Raw genomic sequence first — 16,230 nt, 5'->3', positions numbered from 1 at the left:
ACAAACTATTACTTACAGGCAATAGGTCACTTAGGCAAAAATTGTGATATTCCCATACTGCTCAAAAGTCTGAGGTTTGTTAAAGGCTGTTCCCTTTTCTGCTCTGCTGTTTTGTGGTTCGGTGACAGGGCAGGTGTGGGCTCCTCTGTGACATCTTGAGAAGATGGAGCAGGGCCAGCAAATCAAAAACAACAACGTCGATTAACTGAATCGTCAAAGCACGTGCCCTGGGACCATACCACCCTCTTTCCTGGGCAACTATCTGCTGGGCTGCTGGTCAGTCCTCCTCATTCATTGAAGATTTTAGGAACTGTCTTATTCCACGCCCACCTCCGTTTCTGACATCTTTCTTGATGATTTAATATCCTCTTATATAATCTATCTACACCCAGCCCTTCGTTTCTTAATCCCTGCCCTTCGATGATCTACGCCTCCTCTCTACCTCAGGCACCCTCGTCGTGGGGCTTCAGCGATCCCTGGGCTCATCGTTACCAACAACTGCATCATCTCCAAAATCTCAAAGTCAAGCATACCTCTCATTGACCCACTGTCTCCAGCTCTTTTCTTCCCCTGCATCTAAGTGGGTGGCTGGAGAAAGCCCCATATCCTTGCTGCCTGGCTTCACTTTAAATCTCTGACCACAGAACTCCAGAGCCAGCAAGGCCACAGCATTCAGCTCATCCTGTCTCTCTCCTTTACAAAACTGCAAGATCTTGTCCCCGGCCTCACTCTCAGCCAATGTCCCTCCTTCTGGTTTCCCTGAGATTCAGCTCCATTGTATTGCATCTCTGAGCAGCATCTGTCAACACCGATAATTTTCCTCCTTCTTGGAACACTTTGTCTCTATGGCCTCTGAGATATCACACGCTCCTGGTTTTCCTTCTCCTTCACTGGGCTTTCCTCCTCAGCACCCTCCTCTACATGGCACACGTTGAAGTGACCCTGAGCTCCGTCCTCTCTCCTCTGTCTACTCATTCCCTAGGTATGAGTATAGCCAGTCCCATGGCTTTATACATTATCCATATCTCAGTGACCCCCCATTGTAAATCCCTAGCCTGAGTTATCCTGTCTTTCTGAAGCTTCAGACTCATATATCCAACTGCCTATTGACATCTCAATTTGAAGGTCTAGCTGGCAATTTAATACGTCCAAAACACGTTCACCTCTTCCTAGGCCGACCAAAACCTGTCCCTCCAAATTTCCCCCCCTAGTTGTGAATGGAACCACCATTTACTCAGTTGCACACGCCAAAAACCTTGTGGTTACCATTGATTCCTTTCTCTCTCACCTCACATCCAATCTACCTGCAAATGTCTCTGTTCTACCTAAAAAAAAAAAAAAAAAAAAAAAAAAAATCAATCCCTAATGTGATTATTTCTCACCACCTCCTTCCTGACCATCCTAGTTAAAGTCACCATCACATAATAATTATTTTGACTCCCGCGATCGTTTCCTAACACATTCCTGCTTCTACTCTGAGCTCTCTAGAGTCTGTTGTTCAAATAGCCACCAGGGTCATCTTTGCAAAACGTTCTCGGAAAAATCAGCCCACCCGTCTATTCCCAATTCTCTAGTGGCTTCCCATCACAGTTGGAAGAAAATCCAGATTCTGGGGCGCCTGGGTGGCTCAGTCGGTTAAGCGTCCAACTCTTGGTTTCAGCTCAGATCATGATCTTACAGTTCCTGAGTTCCAGCCCCGCATCAGGCTACGTGCTGGCAGGCAGGAGCCTGCTTGCGATTCTTGTTCTCTCTTTACCCCTCCCCTGCTCACGCTGTCTCTCTCGAAATAGATTTAAAAAAAATTTTTTTTAAATCAAATTTCTTATCAAGACTTTCTATGAGGGCACCTGAGGAGCTCATTCGGTTAAGCATCCAGCTCTTGATTTGGGCTCATGATCTCACAGTTGGTGGGATGGAGCTCCATGTGGGGTTCTGTGTTGACAGTGTGCAGCCTGCTTGGGATTCTCTCTCTCCTCTCTTTGTCCCTCCCCCCCCCCCCAAAATAAATAAATACAGATTAAAAAAAAAAAGACCTATGATTTGGCCCCCTACCGCCTGGCCAACCCCCATTCCCTACCACACTCGTCTCACTCACCGCACTGCAGGCTCGCTGTTTTTCTAACACGCCAGGCATCTCCCTTGTGCTTGAAGTGTGTTTCCTCCAGGTGGTCACCATCGCTCTCACCTCCTTACGTCATTCCGTATTCTGCTGAAATGTCCCCTCTTCAGAAGACTCCCCGACCACACCGGTATCCTCATCACATCACGCTCTATCCCTTTTGCTGCTTTATTTTTCCTATGCGTGTTTTTTTTTTTTCTTTCCCTGAACACTTTCTGCCCGAACCAGTGTTTTAGTTCATTAGTTTACTAGTTAGCGAGTTCCCTAGCTATATCCCCGCCCGCTAAAACATAAGCTTCAGGAGAACAGGGACCCTCCATACCGTTGTATCCCCAATTCCTAGAACAGTGCCTGGCTGACAGGAACCTCTCCGGAAAATACGTATTGAATGAATGACTTGCCAAAGGCAAGGGGTGCAAACGAATGCATATCCAGCGGATTTTCACGGGCACCTGTTTCTGCCCACCTCCACCCCCACCCCCGACCTATTCATCTCTAGGGAGATGGCGACACTTCCTAGGGTGGCGGGAAGGGTACCTCGGTTTCCTTCATCCTCCCACCCCGTGGGGGAGTCAAGACTCCCTGGGTGGTGAGCGGAAAGGCGTCCCTCTCTATGGTCTTACTCCCCAGGTCCCTCCTCCCCAGCACCCGGCGTGCCTCTATGGTTCTTCCTGTCATTAGTCGGGAGGGGGCGCTGTGCGCAGGCGCGGGGTGAAGCCGCGGCGGGGCCGGAAGGAGTGCAGCGGCAGCCTCGGAGGCGGCGGCGACGAAGCTGTCGGCGGCCGCTCCCGGTGACTAAAAGCCGCGGCGACAGAGGCCGCCGAGCCCGCTTGGCGAGCCGGCGAGCTGAGTGGCGAGTAAGTGTCGGCCGCGGGGCGCGTCCAGCTCCTCGGCAGGCCGTGTGAGGCGAGCGGCGTCTCCGCCCGGCGCCTCCATTAAGCCCCGGGGTGGGGGCGGGGGCGGGGGCCTCGGCCGTGAGGGGCGGCGGGGCCGAGGAGTCGGGGGCGCGGGCCTGGCCCGGCGGCCGCCCCAACGCGAGCGGGCCCGGGGCCGCGCGGGGCGCCGCCGAGGGACGCGAGCAGTGGGGCCGGCGGCGAGGCGGGAGCCACAAAGGCGCAGGCGGCCGGCGGACCCTCCCCCGCTCCCGCCACTTCGGGAAGTTTCGCGGGCCGGCCCCGGGCCTGCTGCGCGAAGGCGAAAGCGCCGAAAGACCGAGTTTCCCCGGCGGCACCTCGCGGGAGGCGGCGTCCGTGGAGCCGAGCGCGGCCTGGAGCGCGCGGGCGGCGATGCCCTATGACTTTGAACTCCGGCGCCCCCGGCCTAGGGGCGCCGGGCCTCGGTCCCAAACCCTCCCGACTCGGTTCAGGAGGGCTCTCTTCTCGAGAAAGCCGGCGACTCCCCCCCGCCCCCCAGCCCTTGCGGGGACATCCAAGTGCGTCAAAACCCTCTGCAGCGCGGGGAACGCGAGCCCGTCCAATGTACCTGGAGCGCCGCGCAGTGAACGAGACCGCTGTTCCCGCGTGGGATGTGGCCGAATGCTGTGTGGCACGCTCGTCTCAAAACTTCGGGCCGCTCCAGTCTCGTGCGAGGGCTCCCTGAGCGCCGGCAGGGTCCGATATAAACCAGCCAGGGGGCCTTGTAAATAACTCCCAATACCATGTGATGAGTTCCTGGGTACAGCTTGTCCTAGGCACTCTGCTAATGCAAAGAGAAGATTTTTGTACCCTGCTGGGAGCTGGGAGAGGACAGGGAAGATTTTAGGACCGACCTCAGTCTTGCACGCTTGCCTGAAGACCGCAAAGAAACAACCTTGCTTTGTTCCGTTTATTATTATTATAGGTAATTTATTGGGGCTGGGGGCAGGGGGTGGCGTGAACTGGAGGAAACAGCTAGGGAGCCTGGGACCAGATTTTTGGATCACCTTAACTCTTAAATAGAGCCTAGCGGCAGCACGCGAAAAAAGCCTTCCAGCCCCTCTGGAGGAATCTGATAAAGGAAGTTGAGATGAGAGTCAAGGAGACTGCAAGTTTATGAAATAAGGTAGTTGAGTGAGCCTGTGTTTGCCAACTCCGATAGCTACTATTGAACGAGCGTTCACTATATTCTAGACTGTGTTGAGATATTTGCAGACCTCAGGACTAATTCTCCTGCCTGGCAGTGTTATTTTATCTTCATTGTCAGTGAGACAAAACATGACGCTAACCATGTGCTAGACACCGTTTTAAGCATTTTCTTTAAAACTCTCTTAATCTTCAATGATGGGGGTTCTGTTATTGTCCTTAGTTTAAAAAGGAAGAAAATGAGGTGCTGAAAAATAACTTCTTGAGTCACAGAACTGGGTCAGAGCTGGGACTCGAACTCAGTTTGGTTCCATAGTTCGTATTTCTAATTGTTCTGCTATGTCTGTAAATGATGTTTTTTCAGAAAGGTCTTCTGGAGTATTTGCTTTGTGCCAGGCGGCGTGCTATGTCCTGTAGCTATGGAATGAATAAGCTGCAGGGTCCTACGATCTTGGAACTGACGTTAGCAGAGGAGATAGCGATGTAACATAGCTTCCCAAGTAAGTGTAGGTTATTGTGGCAGCCACTTTGAAGGGGTGAGATATGTTGTCATTGGGGATGGTCAGGAAAGGTTTATCTGAGGAAGTCGTTTAAAATGAGAAACTGAAGGATGAATGGAGTTAATTTGGTCCGGGAGGCAGTGAAAAGTCATCAGTCAACCAGAGGAGGAAGAAGCATGACATGTTCAAAGGCCTGAACCATTGTCCCTGCAGAATGGTGAATGGGGGAGAGGTGTCAGGTGAGGTCAGCTAGGTCAGCAAGGATCATGCGAGACACCATTTCACAGGCCATGAGATTTTGGTTCTACCATGATGAGATTTTGTGATTTAAAAAAAAAACGAAAACAAAAAAACCCTTAGTGGTATAGGAAAATACATCAGAGGGTAGAACCTGGAGGCATTGTGGGGTAGCAGGGGCACTGTATTCATGAGTTCATGGAGGATTGAACTGTAAAAAAATCATTGAAAACATTGATTTTTTTTTCCCTCTTGTGGATGAGGATGTGCTTGCTTAATCTAATTTCTGAACCAATTTTCAGTTGACATTTGAGGAAAATTTTAAGGTTAATATGTTAAACTGTTTAGTGCACCCACGGAAGATCGTTGAGTTTAATTTTTGGTTCAAAACGTTTCCTATTGTAGAAAGACTAACAAGAGGGTTTGGTTTGTTTTGTTTTGTTTTAAGGGAGAGCGCAAGTAAGCAGGGGAGAGGGACACGGACAATTTCAAGAGGGTTCCATGCTCACTTGCAGCCCAACACAAGTCTTGGTCCCATGATGCTGGGATCATAACCTGAGCTGAAATCAAATGTCGGATGCTCACCTGACTGAGCCATTTTGTCTACATGTTAAAATTTGTGCACATTGTGTTTTCTTATTCTGAACTTACTACCTTCCTTGTTTTTAATAGTATCACCATCCTCCAGTCACCCAACATCTAGGTCAACTTTGACTCCTTTCTTCCTCTTTCCCGATGGCTGTTTACATACAGAAGTCCTCTAGAATCTAACTGTGGTTGGTATCGTATTTTTTCCCTCGTCCTGCTTACTGTTATCTCTAGTTCATACTTCACTGCCTCTTGTTTTCTGGGTTTCCTGCTACCAGATATTTGTACAGTCTTCATATTGCAGTGAGGTTGATTTTCCTAAAGTACAACTTTGTGCATTGCTTTCCATTGGTTAGAAAATAAAATTTGAGCCGGGCTTCAGTTATCCATAGATGCATAACAAACCACCCCCAGACCTAGTCACTTAATACAGTTTTATTTGTTGGCAATTTTGTGAGTCAGGAGATTGGGAAGGGCTAACCTGGGCTGTTTTTTCCTGATCCACATGTTGCTAGTAGAGGTGGTAGGGTTGGAGGTTCTACTTCCAAAGTGCTTTTTCACTCCCATGCCTTGTCAGGGACTACTGGGAGGCTGCGCTCAGCCACATTTTCTCTCTCCACGTGAAGTTAGGGCTTTCCGTGTGATCTCTCCAGCAGGGGAGTCAGAATTCTTAATGGTGTTTCTGGGCTCCAGGAGCCCTAGGCGGAAGTGGCTGTTCTCTTAGGAGCACCTGGGTGGGGGGTAGGGGGGGGGGTCAGTTGGTTAAGCGTCCAGCTCTGAATTTTGGCTCAGGTCATGGTCTTGTGGTTCCTGAGATCCAGCCCTGCACTGGGCTCTGTGCCGACAGCGGGGAGCCTGCTTGGGATTCTCTCTTCCTCTCTCTGCCCCTCCCCTGCTTGCGAGCACACACGTTTGCTCTCCCTTTTTCTCTCTTAAAATAAATAAACATTAAAAAAAAAAGTTATCTTAAAAGCAAAGTTTGGAACTAGCACAGCATTCAGTTTAGCTTAAATACAGCTATCTTGGCTAAGCTTCCCTAACTATCTGCCCTCTCCCAACTGGGATAGTGTCTTTATCGCACAAAGACTTCATTCTGTTGTGCTAATTTGTAGTGTACTTAATTGTGTGCGTAGTTTCTCTCACTGTCCGGACTCCCCCAAGTTTTTTGAGGCAAGATCCATGTTGGGTTTTCCTGTGATGCATAACAACTTTTTTATACCATGTGGCAAGAACATAATAAATATTTGCTGAACTCTTTATCGTGTAGAAAAGTCAGAACGTGTAAGAAAGCAAAAAAGTATAACTGCGTGAAACTTAATACTTAGTAATAACCTCACTCACTTTTTGTTTTGTTGATTTAATGCTGATTAACTGTTAGTACAGACTTACAATAAATAGATATCCAAATAATGGTTAAGATGAGAAGCTAGAGGGGCGCCTGGGTGGCGCAGTCGGTTAAGCGTCCGACTTCAGCCAGGTCACGATCTCGCGGTCCGTGAGTTCGAGCCCCGCGTCAGGCTCTGGGCTGATGGCTCGGAGCCTGGAGCCTGTTTCCGATTCTGTGTCTCCCTCTCTCTCTGCCCCTCCCCCGTTCATGCTCTGTCTCTCTCTGTCCCAAAAATAAATAAAAAACGTTGAAAAAAAAAATTTTTAAAAAAAAAAAGATGAGAAGCTAGAATGTGAATGAAGAGCAATAATCACTTATAGACCCTTGAGAAACCGTTCTGGGAAGAGGTGCTGTGGAGCGGTATGACATGGGCATGTCAGCTTCTCCCAGACTATGCCTGGCTCGGCTTTGCCCACCTTTCTCTGGAGTGGCCAAAGAGATTAACTCGTTAAGTGGGAAGCATCTCTTATTACCCCAAAATCAGTGTTGCAGAAGTGACCGACACATTGCTGGAGATTACTCTGGAAAGTGGTAACACTGCAAAACCCCAGGACCATGCAGTATTATATTAGGAACCTGTAGAAGGAAAAATGGAGATGTAACATGAATAGAAGAATGAGAAGAAGATTATTTATAGTTGAAGAAAATCCTGATGAACTGATTGTGGTCCCTTAATCAGACTCTGGTTCTGTATGGCTCTGTTGAACAGCTCCGGACTCTGACAGAGGAAGATGTTTTTGGAGCCACTCATTCATTCAGCCACTGTGTGAGATGCAGGAAATACAGCTATGAATAAGATAGTCAAGAACATGGTGGAGAACATGATTCAGATGTGGACTTTTTCATATGTTGATACATCCACCCAAGGAAAAGAAGGGGATTTGAAAAATAGTTGTAGGAGGCAGAAGAAAACACAGAATTGTCATCTAATTTTGTTAAGTTTTTACTTAGTATATAGTAGTACTACATAAGATTCTCCGCGGAATAATGAAGTGATGAAATATATGCTAATTTTTGGTTCTGGCTTGGAAGCATCAACTGCCTTATTGACTATAGAGTATAGTCATAAACGTACATATGAAAATTTTTACAATACGAGGAAGAGGCAAGATAAAATACTCTCTTAGGTAGCATTTCCAATTTCTGGATTCCACATTTATTTAACCATTTTCTTCAGCTGTTTGATCAAGAACCTACTTTCACAGAAAAAATGAAGTTTCTTATAGAAAGAAGTAAAAGTTTAACTGTGAATAGTTCTAATAAAACTAGTAAAAAGTAACCTGGAAAAGGAAAATAAAGCCCTTCCCTCCCCCAACGTTTGTATGTATCACCGACTAATTAATAAACACTATACATCTGTGTGCTTGGGATAACAAAATTCTTGTTTTGTTGGCATTTACCATTTACAAATGGCCTCTGATTTCGTCTTCCACCACAGCCTTACAAGGTAAGAATAGCTATTTTCATTTCATAGGAAATAACAGTCATAATGTGACACTTGCTGTGTGCCAGGTACCGTGCTAAACACTTTATATATTTAATGCAGTTCATCTTAAAACCACTATTCTCATTTCACAAATGAACTAGGTCCAAGAAATTAAGCAATTTATGCAGTCACTGATTGACTAAATGGTGAAACCAGCATTCATGCTTAGGTAGTTTAATCTGAAGCCTGAATGAGAGGACATGACCTTTGCAGAGAAGCTAGTCAGGAGGAGGAGTTCTGTTGTCAGACTCCTTTTCTCACTGCAACTTGGGGTCTTTTTATGTACCACTCATTTGTGCGGAATCTTGCTCTTAAAGCACCACAAGTAATCTGTTCAACCACAAGTTTGACATTTTAACTAAATTAGGTAGATGTAAAGTGAATCACATTTCTGTTGGATTTCTGTCGTAAAATTGAAGGAACTTTGTGGTGAAATAAGAAACTTGACTAGTAGAATTAAGTGTTCAGAATACTTTTAAAAAATTGTATTTGGAAGAAAAGTAAAGTTCTTGAATAGGTGGCAGTTCAAATTTGACATCAGAGCTCTTACCTTTCTCCTGTGCTCTTTGTAAACGATGTCCTAATTATTATTTCAAGTGAGATTTGTAATTTTTAAAAATTGAGTTACCTTTGTCCACGTATAGATAACCAGAGAATTCTGTTGTAAGACTTAAAAAGTCTTGATACACAACTTCGTATTCTCTAAGTTGGAAAAATTCTAATGTTAATTTGACTTTTAATTCTTTGTAGACATCATTTAATGAGAAGCCAGGGTCTGGGGACCTACTTTCTCTAAAGCACGTGGTTTCTCCCAGGAAGGCAAAGAAAATTGAGATTTTCTTAGAAGGAAAAACATTGAGTGGGTGGGTTATAGATAGGATCTTGGGACTAAAAGGGCCCCATGGCAGTTAGAATTGTCCTCCTTTCGTTCTTAATTATTTTCATTTTCCTAACGTTCATCAAATTAAAGCAAGAAAATGGCTCAAAAATCAAAGTGCAGGAAGATTTAAAAGTAGTTCTCCCCTCATGACACCCCAACTACTGTTTCACAGAGGCAACCACTTCTTTTTCTTTTTTTTTCTTATAATGGCTTTTGTTTGCCTAACTTTTCTATTGTGAAATACAGTACACACAAAGAAGTTTCACCCCAGACTGAGCTTGGGCCTGTGCCTAAACTAAACTTTATCTAAATGAAGTCATTCAATACATACTTTCTTATGTCTGGATTCCTTCACTCAACCTTTATGTCTTGGGGTCCATCCATGTTGTGTGTGTGACTTCACAATGGTTTGGGGGTTTTTTTTGTATCGTTTTTAATTGTGTGAACATAGCACTGGATATCTGTCCATTCCTTCGTTGGTGTGAGTCCTTTTTAGTTTTTGGCTCTTAGAAAAATACTGCCGGGGTGCCTGGGTGGCTCAGTCGTTTAAGCGGCTGACTTCGGCTCAGGTCATGATTTCGTGGTCCATGAGTTCGAGCCCCATGTCGGGCTCTGTGCTGACAGCTCAGAGCCTGGAGCCTGTTTCAGATTCTGTGTCTCCCTCTCTCTGACCCTCCCCCGTTCATGCTCTGTCTCTCTCTGTCTCAAAAATAAATAAACGTTAAAAAGAAAAAAAAGAAAAATACTGCTGTGAACATTCTTATATACATAGACCTGGTGCATATAAGCAAAAGTTCTATAATCTAGATTGCTAGTGGTGGGCTGTTGGGTCAGAGCATATCATCTTCCACTACAATTTATGATAAAGTATCAGACTTTATCATATTGTTTTTCTTTAAGTTTATTTTTTATTTATTTTGAGTGAGTGAGCAGGGGAGGGGCAGAGAGAGAGGGTGAGAGAATCCTAAGCAGGCTCCTCACTGTCAACGCAGAGCCCAATGCGGGGCTCAAACTCTCGAACCATGAGATCATGACCTGAGCTGAAGTCAGACATTTAACCAACTGAGCCACCCAGGTGCCCCTTAGCAATTCTGTGGGTATACAATATCTTGTGAGGGTTTTCTTACCCTTCAAAATGAAACACCCATATTTAAATGAATTTTTTTTATGTTTATTTTTGAGAGAGACAGAAACAGGATGTGAGTGGGTTAGGGGGCAGAGAGAGAGGGAGACACAGAATCCTAAGCAGGCTCCAGGCTCCGAGCTGTCAGCACAGAGCCCAACACGGGGCTTGAACTCACGAGCTGTGAGATCATGACAGCCGAAGTCGGACGCTCAACCGACTGAGCCACCCAGGTGCCCCTAAAACACCATATTTAGAACCACATAAAACAAATGTATGGCGTAATGAATTATAAGATGCTTGTACTCACCACCCAGTTTAAAAAGTAGACCACCCCAGCACCCTCCCACATATCCTGTCCTGATCATAACTCATTCCTTCCCCCTAAAATTATTAGTCTGACTTTTATAGTCATTTTCTTGTATTTCTCTATGGTTTTATCATCCAAGAGTACATCCCTAGGTATTATAAACGCATTTTAAAAATTTGATGCATATGGGACGCCTGGGTGGCTCAGTCAGTTAAGTGTCCGACTTCGGCCCAGGTCATGGTCTCACGGCTTGTGAGTTCAAGCCCCGCATCAGGCTCTGTCCTGACAGCCTGGAGCCTGCTTCTGATTCTGTCTGCCTCTCCCTCTACCCCTCCCTAGCTCATGCTCTCACACACACACACACACACACACACACATTCTCTCTCTCTCTCTCTCTCTCTCTCTCTCTGTCAAAAATAAATAAACTTAAAAAAAAAGATTAAAAAAAATATTTGATGTATGTTTTAAATCTAAGGTTCTTCTTCCATTCCTTTTCTTTTTTCCTTATAACTTGTTATTGAACCTGAACTGTTTGACCCGTAGTTTCACAGAGCCTAAATATGTGTTCATCAGACTTCTAAGAAATTATCATTCCCCTATAGAGAGAGCCTTTTTAGACAATTTTTCCCCCTAACCCTCCCCGTTAATTACTAAGGAATAAGATTTTGCTGGGTGAAACTGAATTTTGAAGAGTCACAAGCCATTGTAACACCTTAAGGTCTTTTCACACTGTTGCAGAAGCACTCCCATTGAGGATACATGGTCTGGATTGCATACTTAGGGTGCAATTCAAAATTTCATTTTTTTCCTCGAGCTTCTATTCTAAAAATGTGGCTGAGTCCAAATCCTTCACCAAACTCTTGTTCAGTCTCTTTCACAAGGCTGTAGCTAGTGTGTTCTTTTCTCAGAATGCGCTTTTGTCTTGTCTCTGTGATGTTAGCAGCCAGTGATTTGCAAGGTCTAGATCCAGTAATTCATTAAGGATTACAAAATGATCGTATCTTAATTGAATTTTTTAATTGATATTGGAATACTTTTATAAAGAAACCATTTTCTTACGCTCTATTTGGTTATCCAGTGATTTATAGTTTATAGAGGAAAGACAAGAAAATACCTGAATCTGTGCCTTGATTTTACCAATTTTAAAGATAATGTATCGGTTGATATCATACTGTGAAAATGACCTGTTAAAAAAAAATTATTGGGGCACCTGGGTGGCTTGGTCAGTTGAGTGTCCGACTTCGGCTCAGGTCATGATCTCATGGCTCGTGGGTTTGAGCCCCGTGTCGGGCTCTGTGCTGATAGCTCAGAGCCTGGAGCCTGCTTCTGATTCTGTGTCTCCCTCTCTCTCTGCCCCAACCCACTTGCATTCTCTCTCTCTCTCTCTCTCTCTCTCTCTCAAAAATAAATATTAAAAAAAATTTTTTTAATAATTACGAACACTTTCTTGTATATATTTTCTTCAGAGAGTCATGTCATATTATTATGTTTATTGGTGCTCAGAATGTTCTATGTCTGGCCAATGGGCACCTCTTCAGAACTTTTTTTTTTCTTTGAGTTATTCTGACAGGACCCAGTCTTTGATAGGTAGTTTTTGATAGTTTCCGTGATATGTGATGGGACAAGATGTTGTAGGCTCATTTTGTACATTTCTTGCTTCAGATATGGAATTAGTAATTTCTCCCAAAAATCCCTGGTTTCTTTTGGTGGGAAATAGTATTTCAAGACCATAACTTAGGGGCGCCTGGGTGGCTTAGTCGATTAAGCATCTGACTCTTGGTTTCAGCTCAGGTCATGATCTCACGGTTTGTGAATTTGAGCCCCACATCGGGCTGTGTGCTGATGGTGTGGAGTCTGCTTGGGATTCTCCCTCTCTCTCACTCTCTCTCTCTCCCTCTCCCTCCCCCCCCCCAAAATAAATAAACTTTTAAATCAAGACCATGATCTAGGCACTACAGATGCTGATTGCTACAAATAAATTGTTTTCTTCAGGCCTTTCTCTTTTTTTTGTACAGAACTAAAATATTTTCCTTCACACTAGTGTTTATAACTTAAGTTTAAGACTATTAGGGTTTTACTTCTCTATAAGTAAAATTTCTTTTTTCTACATGGAGAATCTTGATTCTCAAGGACATAGGGATTAATAGAACTAGAATATTCCATAACTCCTACTAGTTTTTTTTATCTTATATGCACACAGCTATCAGAATGAAAGTCTCAGAACATCACAACCAATATGATTACATTCCTTTAAAATTTTGCATATGCTTCCCCTCCCCATAGTTTTTATAATTGTACTGTATTGTTAGATTTTAGTTAGCATTTAATCTCTGTGCTACAAGTAATTATACATTTAATGTTCACTACCAGTCTTCATGGTGGTGTCTTTAGTCATTTTGGTTGCCTGAAGTTTATTTTTCTGTCAATTCCTCAGGAAGGACCTGTAGAAGCAATCAGTATTCCATAGGTTCTTATATGTTGATAAATTTGTGCCCTTTTCTTTGAAATTATTTTTGCTGGATAGAAAATATCTGGCTCCCATTTAAAAAAAAATTTTTTTTTTGAGAGAGACTGAGAGGGGAAGGAGCAAAGCGGGAGAGAGAGAATTCCAAGCAGGCTCCACACTTAGCGTGGAACCCGACTCAGGGACTCCCACAACTCTGGGATCATGACCTGAGCTGAAATCAAGAGTTGGATGCTCAACCGACTGAGCCACCCAGGTGTTCTCTGGCTCCCATTTTTTAAAAAAAGAATTTGACTCCATTTTCTAATGGCATAAAGCATCACTGTCAAAGTCTATTATTAATCTAATTTTCATTCTTTTGTATGTCTCAAGCCCAGGTCCTAAAGGGACCTCTTTTCTTTAAAATCCTGTAATTTCACTAGAATGTGTCTTGATGGTTGTCATTTTGGGTGAGGTGTTTTTTGTTTTAGGTATATACGGGGTTGTTTCAAAATGTGGTCTTTTAACTTTTTTTTTTTTTAAGTTTAATTATTTTGAGAGTGAGAAAGAGAGAATGTAAACAAGCAGGGGAGGGGCACAGAGAGCAAACCAAACAGGCTTCGTACAGTAAGGGCAGAGCCTGACACAGGGCTCGATAACATGAACTGTGAGATCATGACTTGAGTTGGATGTTCTTCTGACTGAGCCACCCAGGCGACCCTCAACATTTTCACGTTAGGAAAATTTTTTTTTACATTTCAGTTTTTAGTATTCTCTTCCCTTTTGAGTTATTCAAGAGCTGCTGTTTGTTATGTTCGACAGTCTTGGCCTTGATTATTTGTTCCTTTGTCTCTTTATTTTTCTATTTAAAACTTTCCTCCTTTCACCTTTTAGTTCTTCTAAGCAGTGTGTGTTGTGTTCATTCACACTTGTGTTCCTTCTAATTTTGTCTTCACTCCTAAAGCTTTTTTTCCTTTTATTTCTAATTCTTTCCTGAGAGCTGTCATTCCATTTGAGTTTTTTTAGTTCTGATTTATGTTGTTTTATGGCTTGTGTACTTTTTTAGTGTCCTTTAGGTTGTCTCCTCTTCCTGGCATGTATTCATTAATTATAGGGATGTTGTTTTGCTTGTTTTTCTTAGAACTTTATATGAGCTTTGACATCAGCTCTCTTCTTTGCTCATTTGTAATGAAATTGGTTTTCTTGGACTTCCAGGAGAGGAGTTTGGGATAGCTTTTCTAGCTTCACCGAACTCCTTTTTCATGCAGCGTTCAAAATACGATACCTTGGTTTTTGAGATTTCCTGGCTTTGTCCTCTGTTCTCATGTAGACCTGCCTTCTCTCCTTTCTTTCTGTTGTCTCTTTTTACTCAATGTCACTCTTCCCAGCTTTTCATCTTGTAAGGGAGCCCTGCTAGATCAGGTTTGAAACTTTCTGGGTCCTGGGCTGCTTCACTCCTCCCACACCTTAGGATGCATCCCTTGCATTCACCCACTTTTGAGCTGAGCAAACCCCTTCCCGGTGTTCACAGCTTTCTCAGATTAGCCTGTGTGCTTCTCAGTGGATACCTGTTGGTTGTCTGGGGCTTATCCTCACGTCTGAATGATTCCGTGTGTTTTCTGAGGCACAAATGGTACTTCAAAGATCATGTGGCTCTTGGTGATTTGTCCTCACGGGCTCATATTTTGGGGTTTAAGTTATTCTTAGCTTTTTTTTTTTCCTAACTTGGAATTTTTGTAATTCTTTTTTTAATGTTTATTTTTGAGAGAGAGAGCGCTGGTGGGGTGGGGTGAGGGTGGGGGGGACAGAGGCCCTGAAGCAGGCTTCACTCTGACAGCAGCGAGCCCAATGTGGGGCTCAAACTCATGAACCATGAGATCATGACCTGAGCTGAAGTTGGACGCTCGACCGACTGAGCCACTCAGGTGCCCTGGAATTTTTTGTTTTTAGATGAAAATAAAAGCTTAGTTCAAAAGCTGTGGTGCTGCCATCTTGTCAGAATTCCTTTGTGGTTTCGGTTTACATTACTCTGATGTCTCATAATGTTGGGCACTTTTTCATTTGTTTACTGGCCTTTTGGGTTTCCTCAAGGTACTCAACATTGGGAGTTCAAATCTTTTAGCTCATTTTTCCTTTAAGTTGTCTGGTTTGTTTTTCAATCAGCATGTAAGCATTCTTCATACTTGTTGAATAGGAGCCCTTTGTTATGTGTATTGCAGATTTTTTCTCCTGTTGGCTTGCCTTTCATTCTTAATTTCTCTGGTGGGGACACCAGGATGGCACAGTCAGTTAAGTGTCTGACTCTTGGTTTCATCTCAGGTCATGACGATAGCCATTCTAACAGCGCACAGATGATAGCTTGTGGTTTTGATTTGCATTGCCCTGGTGATTAGTGATACTGAGCACCTTTTCATGTACCTGTTGGCCATTTGAATATCTTACTGGAAAAATGTCTATTTAGGTCCTTTGCCCATTTTAAAATTGGATTACTTGGTTTTGGCTGTTGAGTTGCAGGAGTTCTTTGTATATTTTTGTATTTGAACCCCTTACCAGATATTATGAGTTGGAAATATTTCCTCTCATTCTATAGGTTGCTATAATGGAGTTTTTAAGTGTATTTTTTTTTATTCTTTATTTGTTCCATGTGTTCTTTAATCCTTTATTCCTCTTTTATATGTTCTTCTGCAATAATTAGTTATTTTTTAATTATTCTTTTCCCCTACCATTACCTTTTTTGTTATGCATTCTTTTATTATTTTCTTTAGTGGTATTTTCGCCATAAGCTTAGAATGCTACCTTGACCAAATATGTGGGAAGAGTTTTGATAATCCCTCATTCTTAGTATTCTTTTTTTTCTTTTTCAGACCCTTTTGAATAGTCACCATGTTCAGATATTAGCAAGCACGTATGTATATGTCTGCGTTTGAAAATGGCAGAGGGAAACAACAATGAAGAGGTAATTCACTTGAACAACTTTCACTGCCACCGGGGACAAGGTAAGTGTTCTCACTTTCTTCCTTTCATCACTGCTTTCTCCTTTTATGTTACAGTTACATAGTCTTTGTTTTTTTTTTCAAATTTTTTTTTTTTTAACGTT

The 16,230-nt window shown here is 43.5% G+C and overlaps 2 protein-coding genes across 11 annotated transcripts in view; one reads left to right on the top strand and one right to left on the bottom strand.

Moving 5' to 3' along the window:
• The window catches only part of LOC102953401 (zinc finger protein 658-like), a 69,319-nt gene extending 65,568 nt beyond the window's left edge, over positions 1–3,751 (bottom strand). Inside the window, exons 1-2 of one of the 6 annotated variants that reach the window (XM_042972520.1) lie at positions 3,602–3,751; positions 2,096–2,209 (exon numbers count right to left, since the gene is read on the bottom strand). The gene's annotated coding sequence lies outside the window, so the exon portion shown is untranslated. The other 5 variants (XM_042972517.1, XM_042972516.1, XM_042972515.1 and 2 more) reach the window with 5 other exon arrangements.
• Positions 2,858–16,230, top strand: part of RNF216 (ring finger protein 216) — a 145,192-nt gene continuing 131,819 nt past the window's right edge. For 2 of the 5 annotated variants that reach the window (XM_042972505.1, XM_042972504.1), the window contains exons 1-2: positions 2,860–2,976; positions 15,998–16,129. In XM_042972505.1, coding sequence (XP_042828439.1) covers positions 16,063–16,129 — 67 coding nt within the window. In that variant the 5' untranslated portion in view covers positions 2,860–2,976; positions 15,998–16,062. Of the gene's footprint in view, positions 2,977–15,997; positions 16,130–16,230 lie in introns of all 5 variants that reach the window. The other 3 variants (XM_042972507.1, XM_042972503.1, XM_042972506.1) reach the window with 3 other exon arrangements.

This window comes from Panthera tigris, chromosome E3 (assembly GCF_018350195.1).
Source record: "Panthera tigris isolate Pti1 chromosome E3, P.tigris_Pti1_mat1.1, whole genome shotgun sequence".
Classification (NCBI taxonomy): Eukaryota; Metazoa; Chordata; class Mammalia; order Carnivora; family Felidae; genus Panthera; species Panthera tigris.
Note: the sequence above shows the minus strand (reverse complement) of the source record. Positions and strands in the feature narration are given on the sequence as shown.